At 36.3% G+C, this 19,821-nt stretch overlaps 2 protein-coding genes across 2 annotated transcripts in view; one reads left to right on the top strand and one right to left on the bottom strand.

Annotated features, from left to right (window-relative positions):
* The window catches only part of LOC110445979 (monoacylglycerol lipase ABHD12-like), a 50,284-nt gene extending 45,434 nt beyond the window's left edge, over positions 1-4,850 (bottom strand). The window contains exons 1-3 of the mRNA XM_021490900.1: positions 4,792-4,850; positions 2,382-2,491; positions 1,676-1,787 (exon numbers count right to left, since the gene is read on the bottom strand). Coding sequence (XP_021346575.1) covers positions 1,676-1,787; positions 2,382-2,491; positions 4,792-4,805 — 236 coding nt within the window. The 5' untranslated portion in view covers positions 4,806-4,850. The remainder of the gene's footprint in view (positions 1-1,675; positions 1,788-2,381; positions 2,492-4,791) is intronic.
* A 314-nt stretch (positions 4,851-5,164) lies between these two features.
* On the top strand, positions 5,165-19,208 carry LOC110445981 (monoacylglycerol lipase ABHD12-like). The gene is made up of 12 exons (XM_021490904.1): positions 5,165-5,344; positions 7,281-7,411; positions 9,106-9,214; positions 10,009-10,122; positions 10,825-10,901; positions 11,026-11,155; positions 13,294-13,331; positions 13,652-13,731; positions 14,118-14,200; positions 15,313-15,391; positions 16,877-17,004; positions 18,582-19,208. The coding sequence occupies exons 1-12, from the start codon at positions 5,223-5,225 to the stop codon at positions 18,637-18,639; spliced, it is 1,149 nt and encodes a 382-aa protein (XP_021346579.1). The 5' UTR covers positions 5,165-5,222; the 3' UTR covers positions 18,640-19,208.
* The last annotated feature ends 613 nt before the right edge of the window (positions 19,209-19,821 follow it).

Below are 19,821 nucleotides of genomic sequence, written 5' to 3' on the forward strand. Positions count from 1 at the left end.
TATCAGACTGTCCCTTACGCCTCGATTATACCCTGTACATATCAGACTGTCCCATACACCTTGATTATACCCTGTACAGAGCAGACTGCCCCAGACACCTTGATTATACCCTGTACATATCAGATTGTTACACACACCTCAATTATACCCTGTACATATCAGACTGTTCCATACACCTTGATTATACCCTGTACAGAGCAGACTGTCCCATACTCCTCGATTATACCCTGTACAGAGCAGACTGCCCCAGACACCTTGATTATACCCTGTACATATCAGATTGTTCCACACACCTCAATTATCCCCTGTACATATCAGACTGTTCCATACACCTTGATTATACCCTGTACATATCAGACTGTCCCATACACTTTGATTATACCCTGTACATATCAGACTGTTCCATACATCTTGATTATACCCTGTACATATCAGACTGTTCCACACAGACTGTCCCATACACCTTGATTATACCCTGTACATCTCAGACTGTTCCACACACCTCAATTATCCCCTGTACATATCAGACTGTTCCACACAGACTGTCCCATACACCTTGATTATACGCTGTACATATCAGACTGTCCCATACACTTTGATTATACCCTGTACATATCAGACTTTTCCACACACCTCAATTATACCCTGTACATATCAGACTGGCCCATACAACTTGATTATACCCTGTACATATCAGATTGTTCCACACACCTCAATTATCCCCTGTACATATCAGACTGTTCCATTCATCTTGATTATACCCTGTACATATCATACACCTCGGTTATACCCTGTACATATCAGACTGGTCCATACACCTTGATTATACCCTGTACAGAACAATTACAAGCTAAAGATACAAAACAGATATCTACAGGGCAATCTAGTGATAAGTTTTAAGATACAACTGTAGAAATGTGTTCTACGGGTACTGGGCAATCTAAATACATTCTACAGTGCTATCTACTGAAAAATACAAAACAGTGTTACTAAATACACTAAGTATATATTATCTATTTGATTTTCTATATCCTTACTACCTATCAGTCAAATATCATAACCCTCTGCCTTCTGAAACTTCAAAAGAAGTCATGTCAATATTTTAACATTTACTATGTATTTGACCACTTTAACCTTGAATGATGGTTAAGGTTATTTATGTAAACTTACTGAGATAATTTTTGTTCCAAGCTAACTACTGGTATTATTTCAAGATCCTAGGCCTTCTTGAACCTAAGAAGAAGTGATTTAAAGATTTTAACTGTAATCATTTGACCTCTGTGACACTGAATGAAGGTCAAGGTCATTTATTTACACGCCTTTGATAGCCCTTCATCCTATTTACTTACTGGTAAAATACAATGACCCTTAAAGCTTAACCTTTTGAAATTTGGGAAGAAGTTATTTAAATATTCTTATATATTTCACCCCTGTGACTCACAATGAAGATCAAGGTCAATTATTTGAATATCTTTGAAAGACCTCTTTATCAGCTACTCAGGTCAAATACCATAACACTAGACTTTATGATTTCAAGTCAATAGGTAATGGATGACAAATGAGAAGTAATGAAGACAGATGGCAAGAGATCACTGGAGCCCTCAGGCAAGGTGAACTTATAGGGAAGTCAACAAAAAGGAATCTGTATTACTGCATACAACAACAAAATACATACCATACACCTATCTTCACATCTTTTGCCACATTTAAATGGAAACATCTTCCACTTTTTAGATTTTTGTTACCCAGCTTCTTTGGTTTGGAATAATCCACAAATGGTGCTTTTACTACAACAAACAGTGAAATATGTCTAAACATTTTCTTCAGGTTGGTAAGTATGGATTATGAGAAGTTGTTTTTTTACAAAACCAATAAAAATTTCTATGTGACGTTTCGATGACTATTACGTACAGGTGTACAATAGTTGTTATATATGTACCGAAATGACTTAATTCAGCTACGCTTTGTTAACCATTTATCTATGACCAAGTGCTAACAAAGCGTAGCTGAATTGAGTCATTTCGGTACATATATCAACTATTGTACATACATTTCCAGCGTAGCCAAAATCGACATCGATTTTATGGACAACTTGTACACATTTTACACCTTTGTGTGTATACGCTTCACTGGTCATTTGTCTGAAGAAGGTGACAGTGTACATACCGTACTAGTTATCGAAACGTCATATAGAAAATTTTATTGGTTGTGTAAAAAAAAGAACTTCTCATAAAACAGTGAAATATTCATACAGTTGGACATGTTTACAGTAAATATCACTTTTTCTGGCCAGCTCATAACTGATGTATGGTAAAACAAAATGCAAAAAAAAACCAGAAGATTTTATACAGATTAAAAAATCCAGAGTGTGTGCTACTTACCAAACTGAAGGAATACAATGCTGGTCTGGAGTCTTGGGTTGATAATCACAAAAACAGGAAGTACAACGAATATCCCGAAGAAAAATGTCACTGGAGCAGCACATAAATACCTGTACAAATAATTGTACAACAAATATCAGAACACCTGTACAAATAATTGTACAACAAATCACAGACACACATGTACAAATTATTGCACAACAAATCACAGACACACATGTACAAATTATTGCAGAACAAATCACAGACACAAATGTACAAATTATTGCACAACAAATCACAGACATACCTATACAAATAATTGTACAACAAATCAGACATACCTGTACAAATATTTGTACACAAATTAAAACACTGATATATTTGAAGAAATCACAGATTTATAGCTATACATATAACTGTACAAAACATCACAGATATAACTGTAGAAATAATATTGTACAACAAATCAAAGATTTAGCTGTACAAACTAGTGTACATGGCATCACTGATACACTTGTACAAATTATTTTACAGCATATCAGAGATACAATTACTCACTTATTAAAGCTACATGGAGTTATTCAAGTGTGTCCTAATTATTGGGTCAAGGATGTATGATTGCTTGGAATTTATGAAAATAAAGATCATTCATATTATATTCAGACTAGTGCCATGCTCTTGTGCTCAGGTACTTTTAAAGAAGCAGCTATAGGAACCCATTGATAGAAAATATTTAACATTATGTTAACATTCTGTCTCATGCAGTATTCATGTACTGTACATGTATATATATTCTTCTTCTTCTTTCATTTACTGTGGCAGATCTCATAAATATGAGTGCAGTTGCCGCAACAAAATTATGGGAGTATTACGTTAGTATCAACACAGAATAGTTCTAGTTCTAGTTCTACCATATAGTGACCACCTTCAACTAATTGAAGATTTTGTCACGAAGTTGGGTTTATGCAGCACAAATGACAGGCTATATATATTACATAATAATTAATAAATAATCACCTAGTTAAAGTTAAGAGAAGGAGAATTTAGTTCGAGGAGAGTCCGAGAGAGAGGTCCGAGCAAGCCAGTGATTGGGAAGCCCCCACCAACAAAGCTTGTTCGGAAAAGGGGGAAAAGACTATAATCTAAAGGTATGTACCCTACATCTTTAAAATGGCTACAAAAGTCACTCACCCATTTAAAGGCTAGCTTTCTTTAAAAAATGCTATCTGCCATTGTCTTTTCAATTTGCCTGTCTAGAATTGTAGGAGTTATGTCCCTTGTACACTTCCAATGCTTTGAAACATACAGCAGGTCTGGCCTGGTCTGTGTTGACTAAACCTAATAATGCTGTTAAGTGGAGATTCAAGTGCAAAAATGTCATCATGCACAAGACCAACAACAAACCTAACAGATTTGCTTCATTTTGCTTGATGGCGGTAATTATTTGACCCTTGGATATACAGATGAGTGAGATGACCGTACTCTGACAGTAAAAATGCCACCATCTCTAAAGTGCCATTTAAGCGAGTGTTGATCAAAACCCTTACCAGAGCCCAATAACACTTCGTACACATCGGCACAAGTCCATCATATATACTGTGATTAATTAGCAGGCCCCTAGCCTGCTAATTAATCACATTAATTAATTGATTAAGATTTTTAATTAATCTTCACATCGCTCCCGTTTACAGATATGTGAACGTGACATATCTGTAAACGGGAGCGATGTGAAGATATAATTTTAATTAGATTGGACAGTAGAGAAACGTCTCTGCTTCCGTTAGGTACAGTACTTTGTTGCCTTGTCAGGCTTGGCCGGAGTTTGAGATTATCCGAGGGGTTCCTATGGTGAACGCAGATATTTACCCTTAATTCTTTGGTGTATGTCTATTTAAGAAAATAAAAAATAAAATAAAAAATGGTTGTTAGTAGATGGTCTTATGGGGTCTATAAGTTGTTGGGCTTATAATATATGTGTCTTCTTGGAACTTTTATTGTATAAAAAGATGGGGAAATCACCGATCGTATCATATCATGGCGTTGGTCTAGGAGGAGGGCGTACCGTATCCAGCTAGGCTGTCCTTTACTTATATCCTACTCTATTACGTGTTTTGTTCCTATATTTTGGAAGTACGTCGAAAATAAATGTAATCTAATCTATCCCTATCCTCTGTGTCGGCGTTAACGCGCCTACTCTTTCGACAATACACGGGGATTTTTTACATGCAGGTACGTTGGACCCTCCTGTGTAGGAGCTCGAGGCCCCTATATGAGTATATCTGTGTCTGTTTCATTTTATACTGAAGATTACTGGAAGAAAAAGAAGATAACACAAGACTTGTCTCATGAACAGCATGCGCAAAATAGAAATAGTGTGAATATACAACACATATATAGAAAATATAATTATCATTTTACAGTACATTACCAAAGAAAGTCCATGTTGGCTAACGCAAGTAAATGCCGGCAGAAACCTTGTTATGGGTGCGTTCGATTTACGACAACGTTTCTTTTTTAATGCTGAAACCGTGAAACATTTGTCGTGACAAAATCAAAAACCTATTCTTGCGGATCTACTATGGCCTTCCTTATTATAAAAAGTACAATTAAATTTTTGTATTTTTTTTAAATGCATCATTTCTTGAGAGTCCGTTTCTTGATAAGGATTCAGACAAAACTTATTGACAAACACGAGCACGTGTATCATTGTTTACAATTTCCGACAGTGTTTATAACGCAGCAGGTGATTGGTTTACAAGGGTGTCGACCAATCAGAAAGCTCGTAATGAAGCTTCAGTTACCTGCTTTACTTGATGAGGTCGAAGTACGGAATCGGCTTTGTGTATATATATAAACAAAATGTCAAACACACGACAGAGGAAATCAACCCCTGTGAAAGCACAAACGACACCACAGAAAGAAGAGGAGGTACCGGTGTTGAACACTGATACGGTCAAGGGATCTGGACAAGCCTTACCTGGGTATAAGTCTTCCCGTGTTAGCTGATCGTAGGGAACAGCTATCCATCCGTGACACAACTTTGCATTTCTCTCCTCCATTGACTATCTATACATCTAATATAGGTGATCAACGACACTAGCCGTATTTTTTTTGTTCGTTATAACCAGGAAATGTGTCTAGAACTTAACATATGTCCGGGCTACCATATAGTGAGAATAGAGCTTCGTTATGTGATGATAACAAAATATGCCCTGTGGCTGCCATGCATATACAATCTGTAGATCGGTGTAACTGTGTATAGGCATCGCTGTCAGTCAGCTGGTCCTAGACATATGTACATGTACTAACTACTCACGTTGTAATAATACCACAGGGTATATAAACATAGACGTCTTTATACCATATCTATATGTAGCAATGTCAATCAATTAAATCTCCCAATAGTTTTATATGCTGTTCACTTTACAACCTTAATTTATGTATGTACATTATAGTTCAATTTTGAGATTCTAAATACATTACTCATAATACTGCAATCTGATTAAAACTATATCCTCATTTAATATAGTCTGAATATTTCAATAACTGACTTAGTTACATGAAAAAAAATCATGCATTAAATTTGAGTAGGTGATCTTGATAATTATTCAATGTAAGTGTTGTAAGCATGTTTAAAACTTCTAGGTCTAAAAAATAAATGCTCTACAAAAGTACTGGGACACTTATAACAAGTTTTAATAGGTTCTGCGCTGTTAATCTATTGAATACATTTAATGTTTATATTTCTGATACATGTAATTAAGATCAGTTGCATACATTTTTATTTGTTTGTCATAATAAAATGTACTTCAAAGTTGTGATCAGTCCTAGTGATAACAAATAGTTCCAGTGTTCTTTGCAGGAATTCATGATAACAGATTGGTCAGAAAATGTAAGTGGGTTACATACAACATACACAACATAAATGTTGGCCTTTAATTATAACAGACACAATCAGATACTGGCCTGACCTGGATGTCTAGTATATCTCTTGTCAAGCATTTAAAACAACCCACAACACACTTTTCAAACACAAGCCATTGCAGGTAACAGTCGTATTGAACAATTACCTTGAGCATCCCTGTCCCACTGCACTGTGTTCTTGTATATACAGTAATTATATAACCTCCCCTTAATTTTATTTTGAATATACATGTAACTAGCATAGTTGGGCCAGGATACTTTCATTCTATGTAGCTCAATCGGTTAGAGATCGAGGTGGTAATAGCAAGCTCAAGTCCAGGATGCCTCAAATCTCGGTCTTGCCCCTTTGAATTTTTTACACTCAGAACACAGTGCATGCTGTTGGTCATGTTTTTGTGTCGCCGCAGCGAAGTAGCGTACGCGAGACTAATGTGTTGCTCTTCCGGCGACAGCGGCATCAACATTAAGTTTTTGCGTTTATGTTAGTTTCACTTAAGGTATAAGTGCTTGACCAACCAAACTTGGACCAAAGATGCATCGTAGGTAGTACATCTCAACCCATGCATCAAATGCAGGATGTGGCCTACCTTTCATGGTCCATTGACGTTGCCAGCATCTCCATCAACATTACATTTTTGCATTTAAGTTAGTTTCTCTGAAACTATAAGTGCTAGACCAACCAAACATGACATGTGCATTGATGGTCAAAGCAGGGCACAGGTACCCAAGACATATTAATCTGAATGACTTGTGTTTCATTTTCATCTGAATTGTTTTTTATAAGAGTCCTGAAAAGTAACTTTTCTTCTCAAAAATGATTAATCAAAGCTATATAGTCATACTGGAAAAACAGTTGCCAATACGTGGTTACATTTTTAGGCAGGGATCCTTAACCTATGAAATGTAAGACAAAGAGAACATCCTTTATTTGACTTGTTAGAAGAGAAGAAAACCTGATGATGTTATATATAAGTGTTATTGTTTATGTTACAGATGGCTGTGGAGAGCGATACTACTTTGTGTGAAGGTGACCTTGGGGTTTTTGTTTTGTTTGCACGTGCTTACCCCAGTGTTTATCCTGACAAATCCATGGATACAGTCCAAAGCTGTGTTCCTCAATAACTGTAAGTGAGTCCCAGAAAGACCTATACAAAACCATGTGTATTATTTTTTATATAAAACTCCTTATAATTCACCGGGGTAAGTTAATTTTAATATCAAGTTGAAACACGATTTTTCCGTTTACCTAAATATTTATGATTTTTCTGAGTATCCCTTTGCTAACATGGCAGCCTTCCTCATTCCATTATTTCTCATTCCATAAACAAGAAAATATGATTGATTAATATTTAGTTAAGATTATATATACTGCGGTGATCTGTACGTTATGTATTTATTAATAGTAGTATATACCGTATTCACTGTAATTCACCCTTCCATCCATAGGTGCTCCTCATCTTTTTTGGACTCTAATTGAAATGATATAAATGACCCTTTTCCCAACCCGCCTTTTCTACTGGCTAGCTCTATTGACAAACTATATTACTATACACAAAATATCAGACACTTTCAGCTCGTATCTGACAAGCCCGTTTTCAAATGTTTGCTCTCTTATAATTAAGAACAAGAATAATTTATTAGGAATTCTCTATAGGAATGTGTACAGTGTTTGACAGTTACAAATGTATATGGCCTTGACACACAGGAACTGTCATAACCTATGTTTCCTTGTATCTCAATAAGTGCCTTGGGTGTTTATCACAGTAAATATGGTACATGTTTTCTTGTTTGTGAGTGGTAACATGTATTTCCTTGTAAACATATATAATGTATGATACTTGCTTTATCTCACTGTACAATCAATAGGGGATATCCACAAAGGTTTTTACTGTTGTCCCATTACAAAAATTTGATTCCCGTAATAATTATGTAGTAGCCTATCAGTTCACTCCACGCTAAGTAAACACCATCTAATGGGATTATTCAGTGAAGCTTTTAAAGGGGCTATTTAGTCAAATAACACCTTTAAAATCGATTAGATACTGAAAATATGTACCTCCTAATGAAAGTTAACATAGTCAAAAATTACATATGACCTGAAGCCAACGTCCAGTGTGGTCAGTTTTGCTTTTGGGAAATCCGATGATAGATATATAGCTACAACTGAAATAGCGTAATATCCAGGCCTTTCAGTGAGAAGTAAACATTGCTGTCGACAGACAACACAGTGTCCGTGAGTCTGATTTTGGACCTGCCACTTTGAATTTACACAATACATTGCAAGCAAGAATTATAGGTATCATACTATATAAATCTAATTAGATATTTGTGTTCACAGTTGGATTCAAATAAAAATAAACAAGTTTAATATGAGCATGTACAAAAGAGGGCACCCTAGGGAGAATTTCAAACAGCACAAAGTATGATAAACTACTGATTGATAGCGATTAGTAAGATGTTGTACGGAACTATTGATTCATAACAAATGCTGGTACTTGTATTCCAAAGAAGTTAGCTGAATAAAGCCAGAATTTATCTATTCTCCTTGGCTGGAAAGATATGTTTGTTTGAAGTTCACAGACAGCCGCCACTAACATGTATGGTTGTACAGTTAAAGATTTCTCCATTGCTGATTAATAACACCATGAAAACATGGTCTGTCAATTTCTCGACGTTAATTATAACTGATCATTAGGTGTATCAAACTATATTACATAATAAAGAATTTTGTAAAAAGAAAAAAAAACTTTCTTCACCAAATTGTCCCTTTAAAACTTGTCATTTTTGTTGATATTAATATATTGTGTTTATTCCACAGTCCGATGGCCTCCATTTATAGATGTCACAAAACCGGAAGAGTTCGGACTAGGAAACACTGTCAGGAACTTTTACCTACAGGTGGAGGAACACAGCAGGGTCGGAGTATGGTAAACAAAACTGAACACTTGTCAATTATTGTATTTTCTCATCACTAAAACTAATGTTGATTGTCTAATCAACTTGTATTTACATCTGTCATTACACCTGTTTAACTTTATCAAAAGTTCAGGATGTAAGAACACTATCACACAACTTTTCATTGTGTGTAAAATCAACCACTGTGACATCACAACAAAGAACAATGCAATGACTTCACAAAGGTAAAACTGGTGGTGTATTTTCCAGCCTTTATATTCACTGTTTTGATAGAGTTTATGATACAATGATATCAAACATGTTCCCATTCCATTATAAAACTCCATGACATGACTACATGACGAGGTATCTTCTGTGATGTCGATAAAGTATATTCTTTTGTCTGGTTGCCAACATGTTTCAGCCAACTAGACATGCAGTTATTGTTTTGCCGTGGCAACAGCGCTAGCCTGCCTATCAGACCAGAACATTTAGACAAACTAGCTGGCGGAAGTAGAATATAATTCATGGAAACCTGGCTTCAGGAGTTTCTATTCTAATTTTAATTTATTAACTTATTACCTTTTTAAGAGGTTTCTATGTGAAAGTATTGAATATTGGTTCTTTGAGGATATTTTCCTCCTTCTATTAAAGATTAATAAAAGCTTTTATTTACCTTTGATTGCTTCAAGATTGGTGACATTGTGTTTCGAACTCATGAATTTATCTCAGATATCTTAATTCAGATTCTAAATAAAAGTTAAATACAAGAAATCAACCTTAATTGATGATTTTTCACTTTTTTGAATTGTGTTATTATTTGTAGGCATTTACTTCCTCAGTCGTTAGCTGAGTCTGGCGTTGAATTCAATCAGTATGAAAGCTTGCTGAAGGATGGTAAACCAATCTTCCTGTATCTTCATGGAACTTCAGGGTCACGGTAAGTCACTAAGTCTGTCATTGTCTGGAGGGGTATATATACCCACAACACAAATGGCAACATTATAACAGTACCCAAAGGGAAACACACCTTTTAACAAATTCCATAGATTGTTTGTTGTGTACATAATCTTTAAAAGTGGACATGGCATCAGAATCAATATTTATCTCAGTGACACGTGGACATGGCATCAGAATCAATATTTATCTCAGTGACACGTGGACATGGCATCAGAATCAATATTTTTCTCAGTGACACACCAGATAGGAGCACGCAAAAATTGATGAGTAATATTCTATGGACTTTGGCAAAATTATTGCTAGTTGCATGATCTTTCAGATCTGCATTTTCAGAATTATTGTTAGTTACATGATCTTTCAGATCTGCATTTTCAGAATTATTGTTAGTTGCATGATCTTTCAGATCTCCATTTTCAGAATTATTGTTAGTTACATGATCTTTCAGATATCCATTTTCAGAATTATTGTTAGTTACACGATCTTTCAGATCTCCATTTTTAGAATTATTGTTAGTTACACGATCTTTCAGTTCTCCATTTTCAGAATTATTGTTAGTTACATGATCTTTCAGATCTCCATTTTCAGAATTATTGCTATTTGCATGATCTTTCAGATCTCCATTTTCAGAATTATTGCTGTGGACATAATGAGTTATTATACAAGTGAGTGATTTAATTTCCAGAGCTGGCTGGCACAGAGTACAGCTGTACAAACTTCTGGTTTCCCTGGAATTCCACGTGATAGCCTTTGATTACAGAGGTGAGTGCAAAAATAACATTCTACTGGATCGACAACACAAACATGATAGACTTGGTTGAGGACTGATTTGTATGGGGCTACAGGCTTTACACAATATTTACTACTGTTTTGTTTAATGTTTTAGGCTGGGCGGACTCTGTTGGGGAGCCGACAGAGGATGGAGTGGTGGCAGATAGCTACTTTATATACAAGTGGATCAAACAGAGGAGTGGTAATGCACCAGTATTCCTCTGGGGTCACTCCCTCGGTACTGCGTAAGTAACTCAAAACAATGTTACTGCATCACACATTGACATTACAACTACTGTGGATTATTGGTGAGCTGGAACTTTCCTAAATGTCGGGTATGTCTCCAACTAAATATGTCGTACCTGGAATGTCTCCAACTAGATATGTCGTACCTGGTATGTCTCCAACTAGATATGTCGTACCTGGTATGTCTCCAACTAGATATGTCGTACCTGGTATGTCCTATAGTACTCAATTATGATTTGTAATGCAGGGCTCCCCCCTGACTCTCGACATTTAGCTTCTTCAGAACCCAGATTATATTTTCCTTGAAGTTTTGGAGTGTCAAAATACATATCAGATTGACATGCCCTTCCTTTTTAACCCTATTATAATTTTATGATGTCAAAACATAATCTCAATGGTCTATGAAAGCCTAGGTCATGTACTGCGGTGTACTTTCTATGACATTCATCAACTAGTATTCAATGTTATGGCATGTAATACATGGTATATGAGTTATGTTGTGTGATATATGTCTTGTATGACTCACTATGAGTAACATGTATGTCATGTATGACTTGTGTATGAGGTATACATGACTCGCTATGTTGTGTATGACTCACTGTGAGGTATGTCATGCATGGCTCGCTATGAGATATGTCATGTATGACTCACAATGAGTAACATGTATGTCATGTATGACTTGTGTATGAGGTATACATGACTCGCTATGTCATGAATGACTCACAATGAGTAACATGTATGTCATGTATGACTTGTGTATGAGGTATACATGACTCGCTATGTCATGTATGACTCCTTTTGAGGTATTGTCATGCATGACTCGCTATGAGATAATTCATGAATGACTCACAATGAGTAACATGTATGTCATGTATGACTTGTGTATGAGGTATACATGACTCGCTATGTCATGTATGACTCCTTTTGAGGTATTGTCATGCATGACTCGCTATGAGATAATTCATAAATGACTCACAATGAGTAACATGTATGTCATGTATGACTTGTGTATGAGGTATACATGACTCGCTATGTCATGTATGACTCCTTTTGAGGTATTGTCATGCATGACTCGCTATGAGATAATTCATGAATGACTCACAATGAGTAACATGTATGTCATGTATGACTTGTGTATGAGGTATACATGACTCGCTATATCATGTATGACTCCTTTTGAGGTATTGTCATGCATGACTCGCTATGAGATATGTCATGAATGACTCACAATGAGTAACATGTATGTCATGTATGACTTGTGTATGAGGTATACATGACTCGCTATATCATGTATGACTCCTTTTGAGGTATTGTCATGCATGACTCGCTATGAGATATGTCATAAATGACTCACAATGAGTAACATGTATGTCATGTATGACTTGTGTATGAGGTATACATGACTCGCTATATCATGTATGACTCCTTTTGAGGTATTGTCATGCATGACTCGCTATGAGATAATTCATAAATGACTCACAATGAGTAACATGTATGTCATGAATGACTTGTGTATGAGGGATACATGACTTGCTATGTCATGTGTGACTCACTGTGAGGTATATATGTCGTGTATGACTCACTGTGAGATATGTCATGTATGACTGGTCATGTCGTACACAAGATCTCATGTATGACTGATTATGACATACATAATATGTGATTCACTATTTGATAAATGAAACTATTTTATCCCTTACTTTCATCCTTATATGGCCGTATATATATATGTGTTGCGAGAATTATAAATCCCATACAAACAAGCTTTCAGAGAAAATGGGGGATATTAATTTGGGTGCATCTATCTGTCTGTCCAACAGTCACATTTCATTTGGTTTCCATGCAATGGCTGCTGTAAATATGGTTTGATCTTAACCTCTAGTGTGCACATATGTATTGTCAAGTGTCAGGCTAAATTTGATTGTTGAATTGGCTTCTATTTAATACATTTATAACTTCCCTAAAAATGGTCCAATTTCTACATTTGATGCAATTTAGTTCTTGACATGTTATGCTTATAGGTGAGTTTGCCAGCCTCCACAATTCATGTTTTCTTACATACAAACTAAATATAAACTTGATATAACATGTCCTGCAAGCGAGGAATTTTTCCTGTCAAGGTTTATTCTATTTTCAGAATTACAACTAAACTGGCAAAGATGCTGTGTGAAAAAGGTGTGTGGATAGTTTCTTCGGTATATTGTACAGTGTGTTGTATTTGGCCTTTTAATATTTTGACTGTGTTTTATTTCTAGGGACTATCAAAACAAATTAATTTGTTGTTGGATTGTAAACATTACTTACTGTAAACATCTTACACAATTAAGTCATTTTTTGGAATTTATGTTTATAAGTGAAAAATTATATCCTGTTTTACTGCTCCTTCTCTGTCCCAGATATTGATGTTCATTCTTCAATAATGGAGGTCTTGTATTCACACTGACATTTGTTGGAATATCATAGTTTAAAATATTGTGAACTTTTGTGTCCTCTAGGAGAGGAACCTGTGGGTGTGGTCCTGGAATCGCCATTCACCAACATCAAGGAGGCAGCCTCAAAACACCCGTTCACAGCGGTAAGTAGTGTGTAGGTGTATGTTACAGTAAGTGTACATGGTCGTAGATATAGGGCTTTCACCCCACATGTGATGTTGACACAACACTCAAAACACCCGTTGACAGCGGTAAGTAGTGTGTATTTGTTTGTAGTAAAAATGTAGTGTACAAGGTATCTCATGAACCCCAGAACACCTTTTATTCCTATTTATACTGTACTATATATCATGTTAACATTGAGGTGTACACCTGACTAGGTTTTGTGGTCAAGGTTAGAACATTTTACAGAATATGTCGTGTACACCATCGCCCTAGGAGTGGAAGACGGGATGGGGTACATCAATCTGAGCCTCTCATGTTGTTTATCTAACTTTTGTACATGATTATTAAATATGTTTTATTTCAGCCGTTCCGGATGTTGCCATGGTTTGAAGCAGTTTTCCTTGATACCATTGATCAGAACAACATCAGTTTTACCTCTGATAAAAAGTGAGTGGCCTTGTTGGTTTGTATTACAACCTTTTATAATAGAGTAGAGACAACAGAATTCCAGCAATGATGTCACTCCGATGCTGCTTAAATCATTATGTTTGGCTACAGCAAAGTACAGTAGAAATGGCCTGATCCTAAAAATAAAGGGCGTGTCTCAGATAAACATGGATAGTGGATTCATCCTGCACAACACACCTACATATATATATATATATATTTATAACCCACAGTTTGAATACATATTTTTTCAAGCAGTATTTCCCTAGATTTGGGACTTGTAAAAACCTTGGTTACCACCTAAAAACACCATAAAATGGCAAAAAACTTGATTTTTAACCCAAAATGTGACGGATAGTATTTTTTTCTTAAAACCTGTCTTGAATTAAATATCACCTACTCGGTTACAGAAATACTCTTGTTTTAGCATAGGTCATTCCGATGGATTTTTCACAATATTTACACTTGTTCTGAGTACAAAAATAGACTACATAAAAAGCTTGCTTTTGTTGTGTAGACACAGATTTCTAAATGTCCAAAAATGTAGTCTCAAACCGAATTCATTTTTTTTTACTTGAAAAACTATTAAGCCCACATAATCCACTTCATCATGTATATGTCAATTTTAGTACTGATTTTTTTCACAGCTGAAATAAAGGACAGTTTTAGAATTCAACCAAAGGTCGAGGTCAGCTGTGGAGTGATAATAACCTAATGATGTATAATACATGTAATAACCTGTCTGTATGGACATAACACAAATGTTCTTATTCGTGCATTTTACAAAAGGGGGGTTTCTGTTAATTTTGGAAAGGAACATTTAGAAATGAGTAACTGAAATTTATATGTAGCTATATAAAGCCTGACCAACAAGAAAATTTCACCAATGAAAGTGATAGCAATTAAGGCATGTATCTTAATACACACAAACAGTGATAAAAATGGTAATTATGTATGCCTGATGAGTTATCTAATGAAACAGCAGAACATCATCAGTCATCAGTAGGTAAGCAGTGTGTTAAGTGTTTGTCATAAACTTTTATAATCCATCATTACAAACCAGACAACAGATGTTCATTACAATGTAGACAAATTTTGTTTCATGATTCCAGTATTGCCCATGTGACAACACCTCTCCTGATATTACATGCAGAAGATGATAAAGTGGTGCCATTTGAGTTGGGTAAAAAGGTAGGCATGTTATGGCACTAGATCTTTGTTGCTGAGAAAGAACTTCTTGTGTGTGGTCAGATGTCCAAGGTCTAAATGTAGAGTGCTCTATAAGTATTTACTGCCAATCGATACATGTTTACTGACGAACCTTACCCTTAAATGTTAAGGTGTTTACTGACGAACCTTACCCTAAACTGTTTAGGTGTTTACTGACAAACGTTACCCTAAACTGTTAAGGTGTTTACTGACAAACCTTACCCTAAACTGTTAAGGTGCTTACTGACGAACCTTACACTAAACTGTTAAGGTGCTTACTGACAAACCTTGCCCTAAACTGTTTAGGTGCTTAGTGACAAACCTTACCCTAAACTGTTAAGGGGCTTACTGACGAACCTTACCCTAAACTGTTAAGGGGCTTACTGACGAACCTTACCCTAAACTGTTAACCTTACCCTTAAATGTTAAGGTGTTTACTGACGAACATTACCCTAAACTGTTAAGGTGCTTACTGACAAACCTTGCCCTAAACTGTTTAGGTGCTTAGTGACAAACCTTACCCTAAACTGTTAAGGTTCTTACTGACAAACCTTACCCTAAACTGTTTAGGTGTTTACTGACAAACCTTACCCTAAACTGTTCAGGTGCTTACTGACGAACCTTACCCTAAAATGTTAAAGTGTTTACTGACAAACCTTACCCTAAACTGTTAAGGGGTTTACTGACGAACCTTACCCTAAACTGTGAAGGTGTTTACTGACGAACCTTACCCTAAACTGTTTAGGTGTTTACTGACAAACCTTACCCTAAACTGGTAAGGTGTTTACTGACGAACCTTACCCTAAACTGTTAAGTTGCTTACTGACAAACCTTGCCCTAAACTGTTTAGGTGCTTAGTGACAAACCTTACCCTAAACTGTTAAGGGGCTTACTGACGAACCTTACCCTAAACTGTTAAGGGGCTTACTGACAAACCTTACCCTAAACTGTTAAGGGGCTTACTGACAAACCTTACCCTAAACTGTTTAGGTGTTTACTGACAAACGTTACCCTAGACTGTTAAGGTGTTTACTGACAAACCTTACCCTAAACTGTGAAGGTGTTTACTGACGAACCTTACCCTAAACTGTTAACCTTACCCTTAAATGTTAAGGTGTTTACTGACGAACATTACCCTAAACTGTTAAGGTCCTTACTGACAAACCTTACACTAAACTGTTAAGGTGCTTACTGACAAACCTTACCCTAAACTGTTAAGGTGCCTCCTGTCAAACTTTAATATGTAACATGCTGTTACATCATTAATTTTCACTCCACATAATTTACTTTCCAGATATTTATTTTACTTCTGAAGTGCCAGTATAATACTTTGCTTAGGATATAAATATCTTTATGAAGTTCACTTACAATTTGATGGAAAATGAAAAATGAGTTAGAAAGAAAGTTGCTATGCATACCGGGTAGATAAATAAAAATGTATGAAAATATCCATCTCCCTGTTTTCAGCTGTATAGCATTGCTTCAGAGACCCGACCTACAAACAGTGGCCCCCTGGAGTTCGTCTCATTCAATGCCAGCTATGGATATGGACACAAGCTCATCTGCATGGCCCCAGAACTGCCATTGATTATCAGGTAGTCTCAACATGTTATAATGGCTGGTGAAACCTGGCCACAAAATTTCACCTGAGCTCTTCTGTTTGAGCTGTTTACAAAACTGTGACACTGCCAAACAAGATATATTTAGTGATAGAACTGTTCGCATTTCATCAATTTAGGTCTATTATTAAGTCTTGTCCTATTTCATCATTTCGGACGAGGGTTATAACCAAAGTTCCTGCTTGTCTTTAGCTCACCCAAAGGGCCAGGTGAGCTTATGCGATACTGCATCGTCCGGCATCCGGTGTCCGTTGTCCTGTGTCCGTCCGTCAACTTTTTCTTGTGAACGACTTCTTCTAAAGAACTGTAGGACCTAGAGTCATGATAGTTGGCCAGTAGGTACCTGGGATGTAGTGCTATAAAGTTTCCTTATTCAAATGACCTTGACCTACTTTCAAGGTCACAGGGGTCAAATATGTTAAATATTTCAAACAACAATATCCTAAGAACCATTTGAACTAGAGTCATGATACTTGGGTATGTTATGTAGACCAGCAGTTTGAATATTTTTCTCAGATACGGTTATGAGATCAAAGGTCAACTTTAAATGCTAGTCGGGGGTCAAATGTCAACTTTTGTTAAAAGCTTTAACAATCTTCTCCTCAAGTTTCATTAGGCCCAGGGTCATGATATTTGCTCAGTAGGTACCTGGGATGGAGTGCTATTAAGTTTCCTCATTAAAAGGACCTTGACCTACGTTCAAGGTCACTGGGGTCAAATTTGTTAAAAACTTCAAACAACAATATCCGAAGAATCATTTGGACTAGAGTCATGATACTTGGGTATGTTATGTAGACCAGCAGTGCAAATCTTTTTCTATAACAGTAATGAGGTTAAAGGTCAACTTTAACTGCAAGTTGGGGTCAAAGGTCAACATGGGTCAAAGGCTTTAACAATCTTCTTCTCAAATTCCATAAGACTCAGGGTCATGATAGTTGGCTAGTAGGTACCTGGGATGTAGTGCTATTATGTTTCCACATTAAAATTACCTTGACCTACTTTCAAGGTTACAGGGGTCAAATATGTTAAAAACTTCAAACAACAATATCCTAAGAACCATTTGGACTAGAGTCATGATACTTAGGTACGTTATGTAGATCAGCTGTATGAATTGTTTTCTTATTACAGTAATAAGGTCAAAGGTCAACTTTAAGTACAAGTCGGGAGTCAAAGGTCAATATGGGTTAAAAGCTTAAAAATTTAAATTTCAAGTTTCAAACAACAATATCTTCAGAACCGTTTAAGAGATGTTAGAATGTCTTGTGTTCTTGTTAACAAATTTGGTCTTAAGTTACCTATATGTCAGTTGCATGTAACAAAAGAAACAGGTGAGCGATACAGGCCCTCTGGGCTTCTTGTTATGAATAAAGTTTATAGTTTGGCGGTGGGGATATTGGCAACATGTTGCAATCTTGTCCTAAGTTGCTGAGTAACAAACAACTCATTTGTTTGAAAAGAGTCATCACTTTTACAAGTTTGGTTATTATATTTGCTTCCATTTTTTAAAATTGTTTTGTCCAAACAAATTTTTATATTTCTGTATTTAATTTCAGGAAATTTCTTGAGACATGTCATGAAGAAGGGAAACATAGTCCCCAGGAGATGCTGTAGATGATGATAGTGCCAATACAAGTCTTATTTTACAAGGTGGGCCTGGCCAAATCTGTGTACACATCTACTAAGTGGGATGACAGAGCTGAACACAGAGACTTGGTGTGACCAAAGCCACTTTCACAATAGTGGACTTGACCAAACCTGCCTACAGATAGTGACCCAAACAGAAATGAGCCTTTCAAACTAAATACAAATTCGGCTATAGTACAAAGTCATGTAAAGCGGATATTTTTCTATTGTGTCATATGATATTGTTGTTTATTGAGGATGAATCAGTAAATGTAGGACTGCACACTTATTGATGATATATACAGATGTATTGTGAGTAGAGTATTACATACATATACATAATACACACATATACTCTGGTGTTAGGCTCCTCCCCCTCCCCTCCTCCTCAGCATTCTTTAGACTCTTAGTTGTCTACTAGATAAGAGGAAAGTAAAAAACGAGAAAATGGTGAATTGAGTGTTAGTTTAATGGGTTGGTTTCAACATTTTTAGGTCACCTGAGCTTTAGCTCAAGTGACCTATTGCTATCCGTTTTCGTCCATCGTCGTCCGTCGTCCGTCGTCCGTCGTCCGTTAACATTTTACATTTCAAACTTAAAGTCAAGTTCTGCTGGACCGATTGAACTTAAAGTTTGTAGGAATGATCGACTCATGGTCCTGACAAAGTCTTGTTATTTTCGGGTCGATCAGAAATCCAATATGGCCGCCACGGCCGCCATTTTGAAAACCTATTTTAAACTTAAAGTCAAGTTCTGCTAGGCCAATTGAACTGAAAGTTTGTAGGAATGATCAGCTCATGGTCCTGACAAAGTGTTGTTAACTTTCGGGTCGATCAGAAATCCAATATGGCCGCCACGGCCGCCATTTTGAAAACCTATTTCAAGCTTAAAGTCAAGTTCTGCTGGACCGATTGAACTTAAAGTTTGTAGGAATGATCGACTCATGGTCCTGACAAAGTCTTGTTATTTTCGGGTCGATCAGAAATCCAATATGGCCACCACGACTGCCATTTTGAAAAACTATTTCAAACTTAAAGTTAAGTTCTACTTGGCCGATTGAACTGAAACTTTGTAGGAATGATCGAACATGGTCCTGACAAAGTGTTGTTATTTTTCGGGTCAATCAGAAATACAATTTGGCTGCCATGGCCGCTATTTTGCTACTAAGTT

Source organism: Mizuhopecten yessoensis, unplaced genomic scaffold (assembly GCF_002113885.1).
Source record: "Mizuhopecten yessoensis strain PY_sf001 unplaced genomic scaffold, ASM211388v2 scaffold2435, whole genome shotgun sequence".
In the NCBI taxonomy this organism is placed as follows: domain Eukaryota; kingdom Metazoa; phylum Mollusca; class Bivalvia; order Pectinida; family Pectinidae; genus Mizuhopecten; species Mizuhopecten yessoensis.

Excerpts from the sequence above, each read along its gene's own strand:
- LOC110445981 (XM_021490904.1), top strand. The coding sequence starts at position 5,223 with ATGTCAAACACACGACAGAGGAAATCAACCCCTGTGAAAGCACAAACG. Across the intron at positions 10,123-10,824 it reads CATGGAACTTCAGGGTCACG|AGCTGGCTGGCACAGAGTAC; the intron begins GTAAGTCACTAA and ends TTTAATTTCCAG. Across the intron at positions 14,201-15,312 it reads AGTTTTACCTCTGATAAAAA|TATTGCCCATGTGACAACAC; the intron begins GTGAGTGGCCTT and ends TCATGATTCCAG.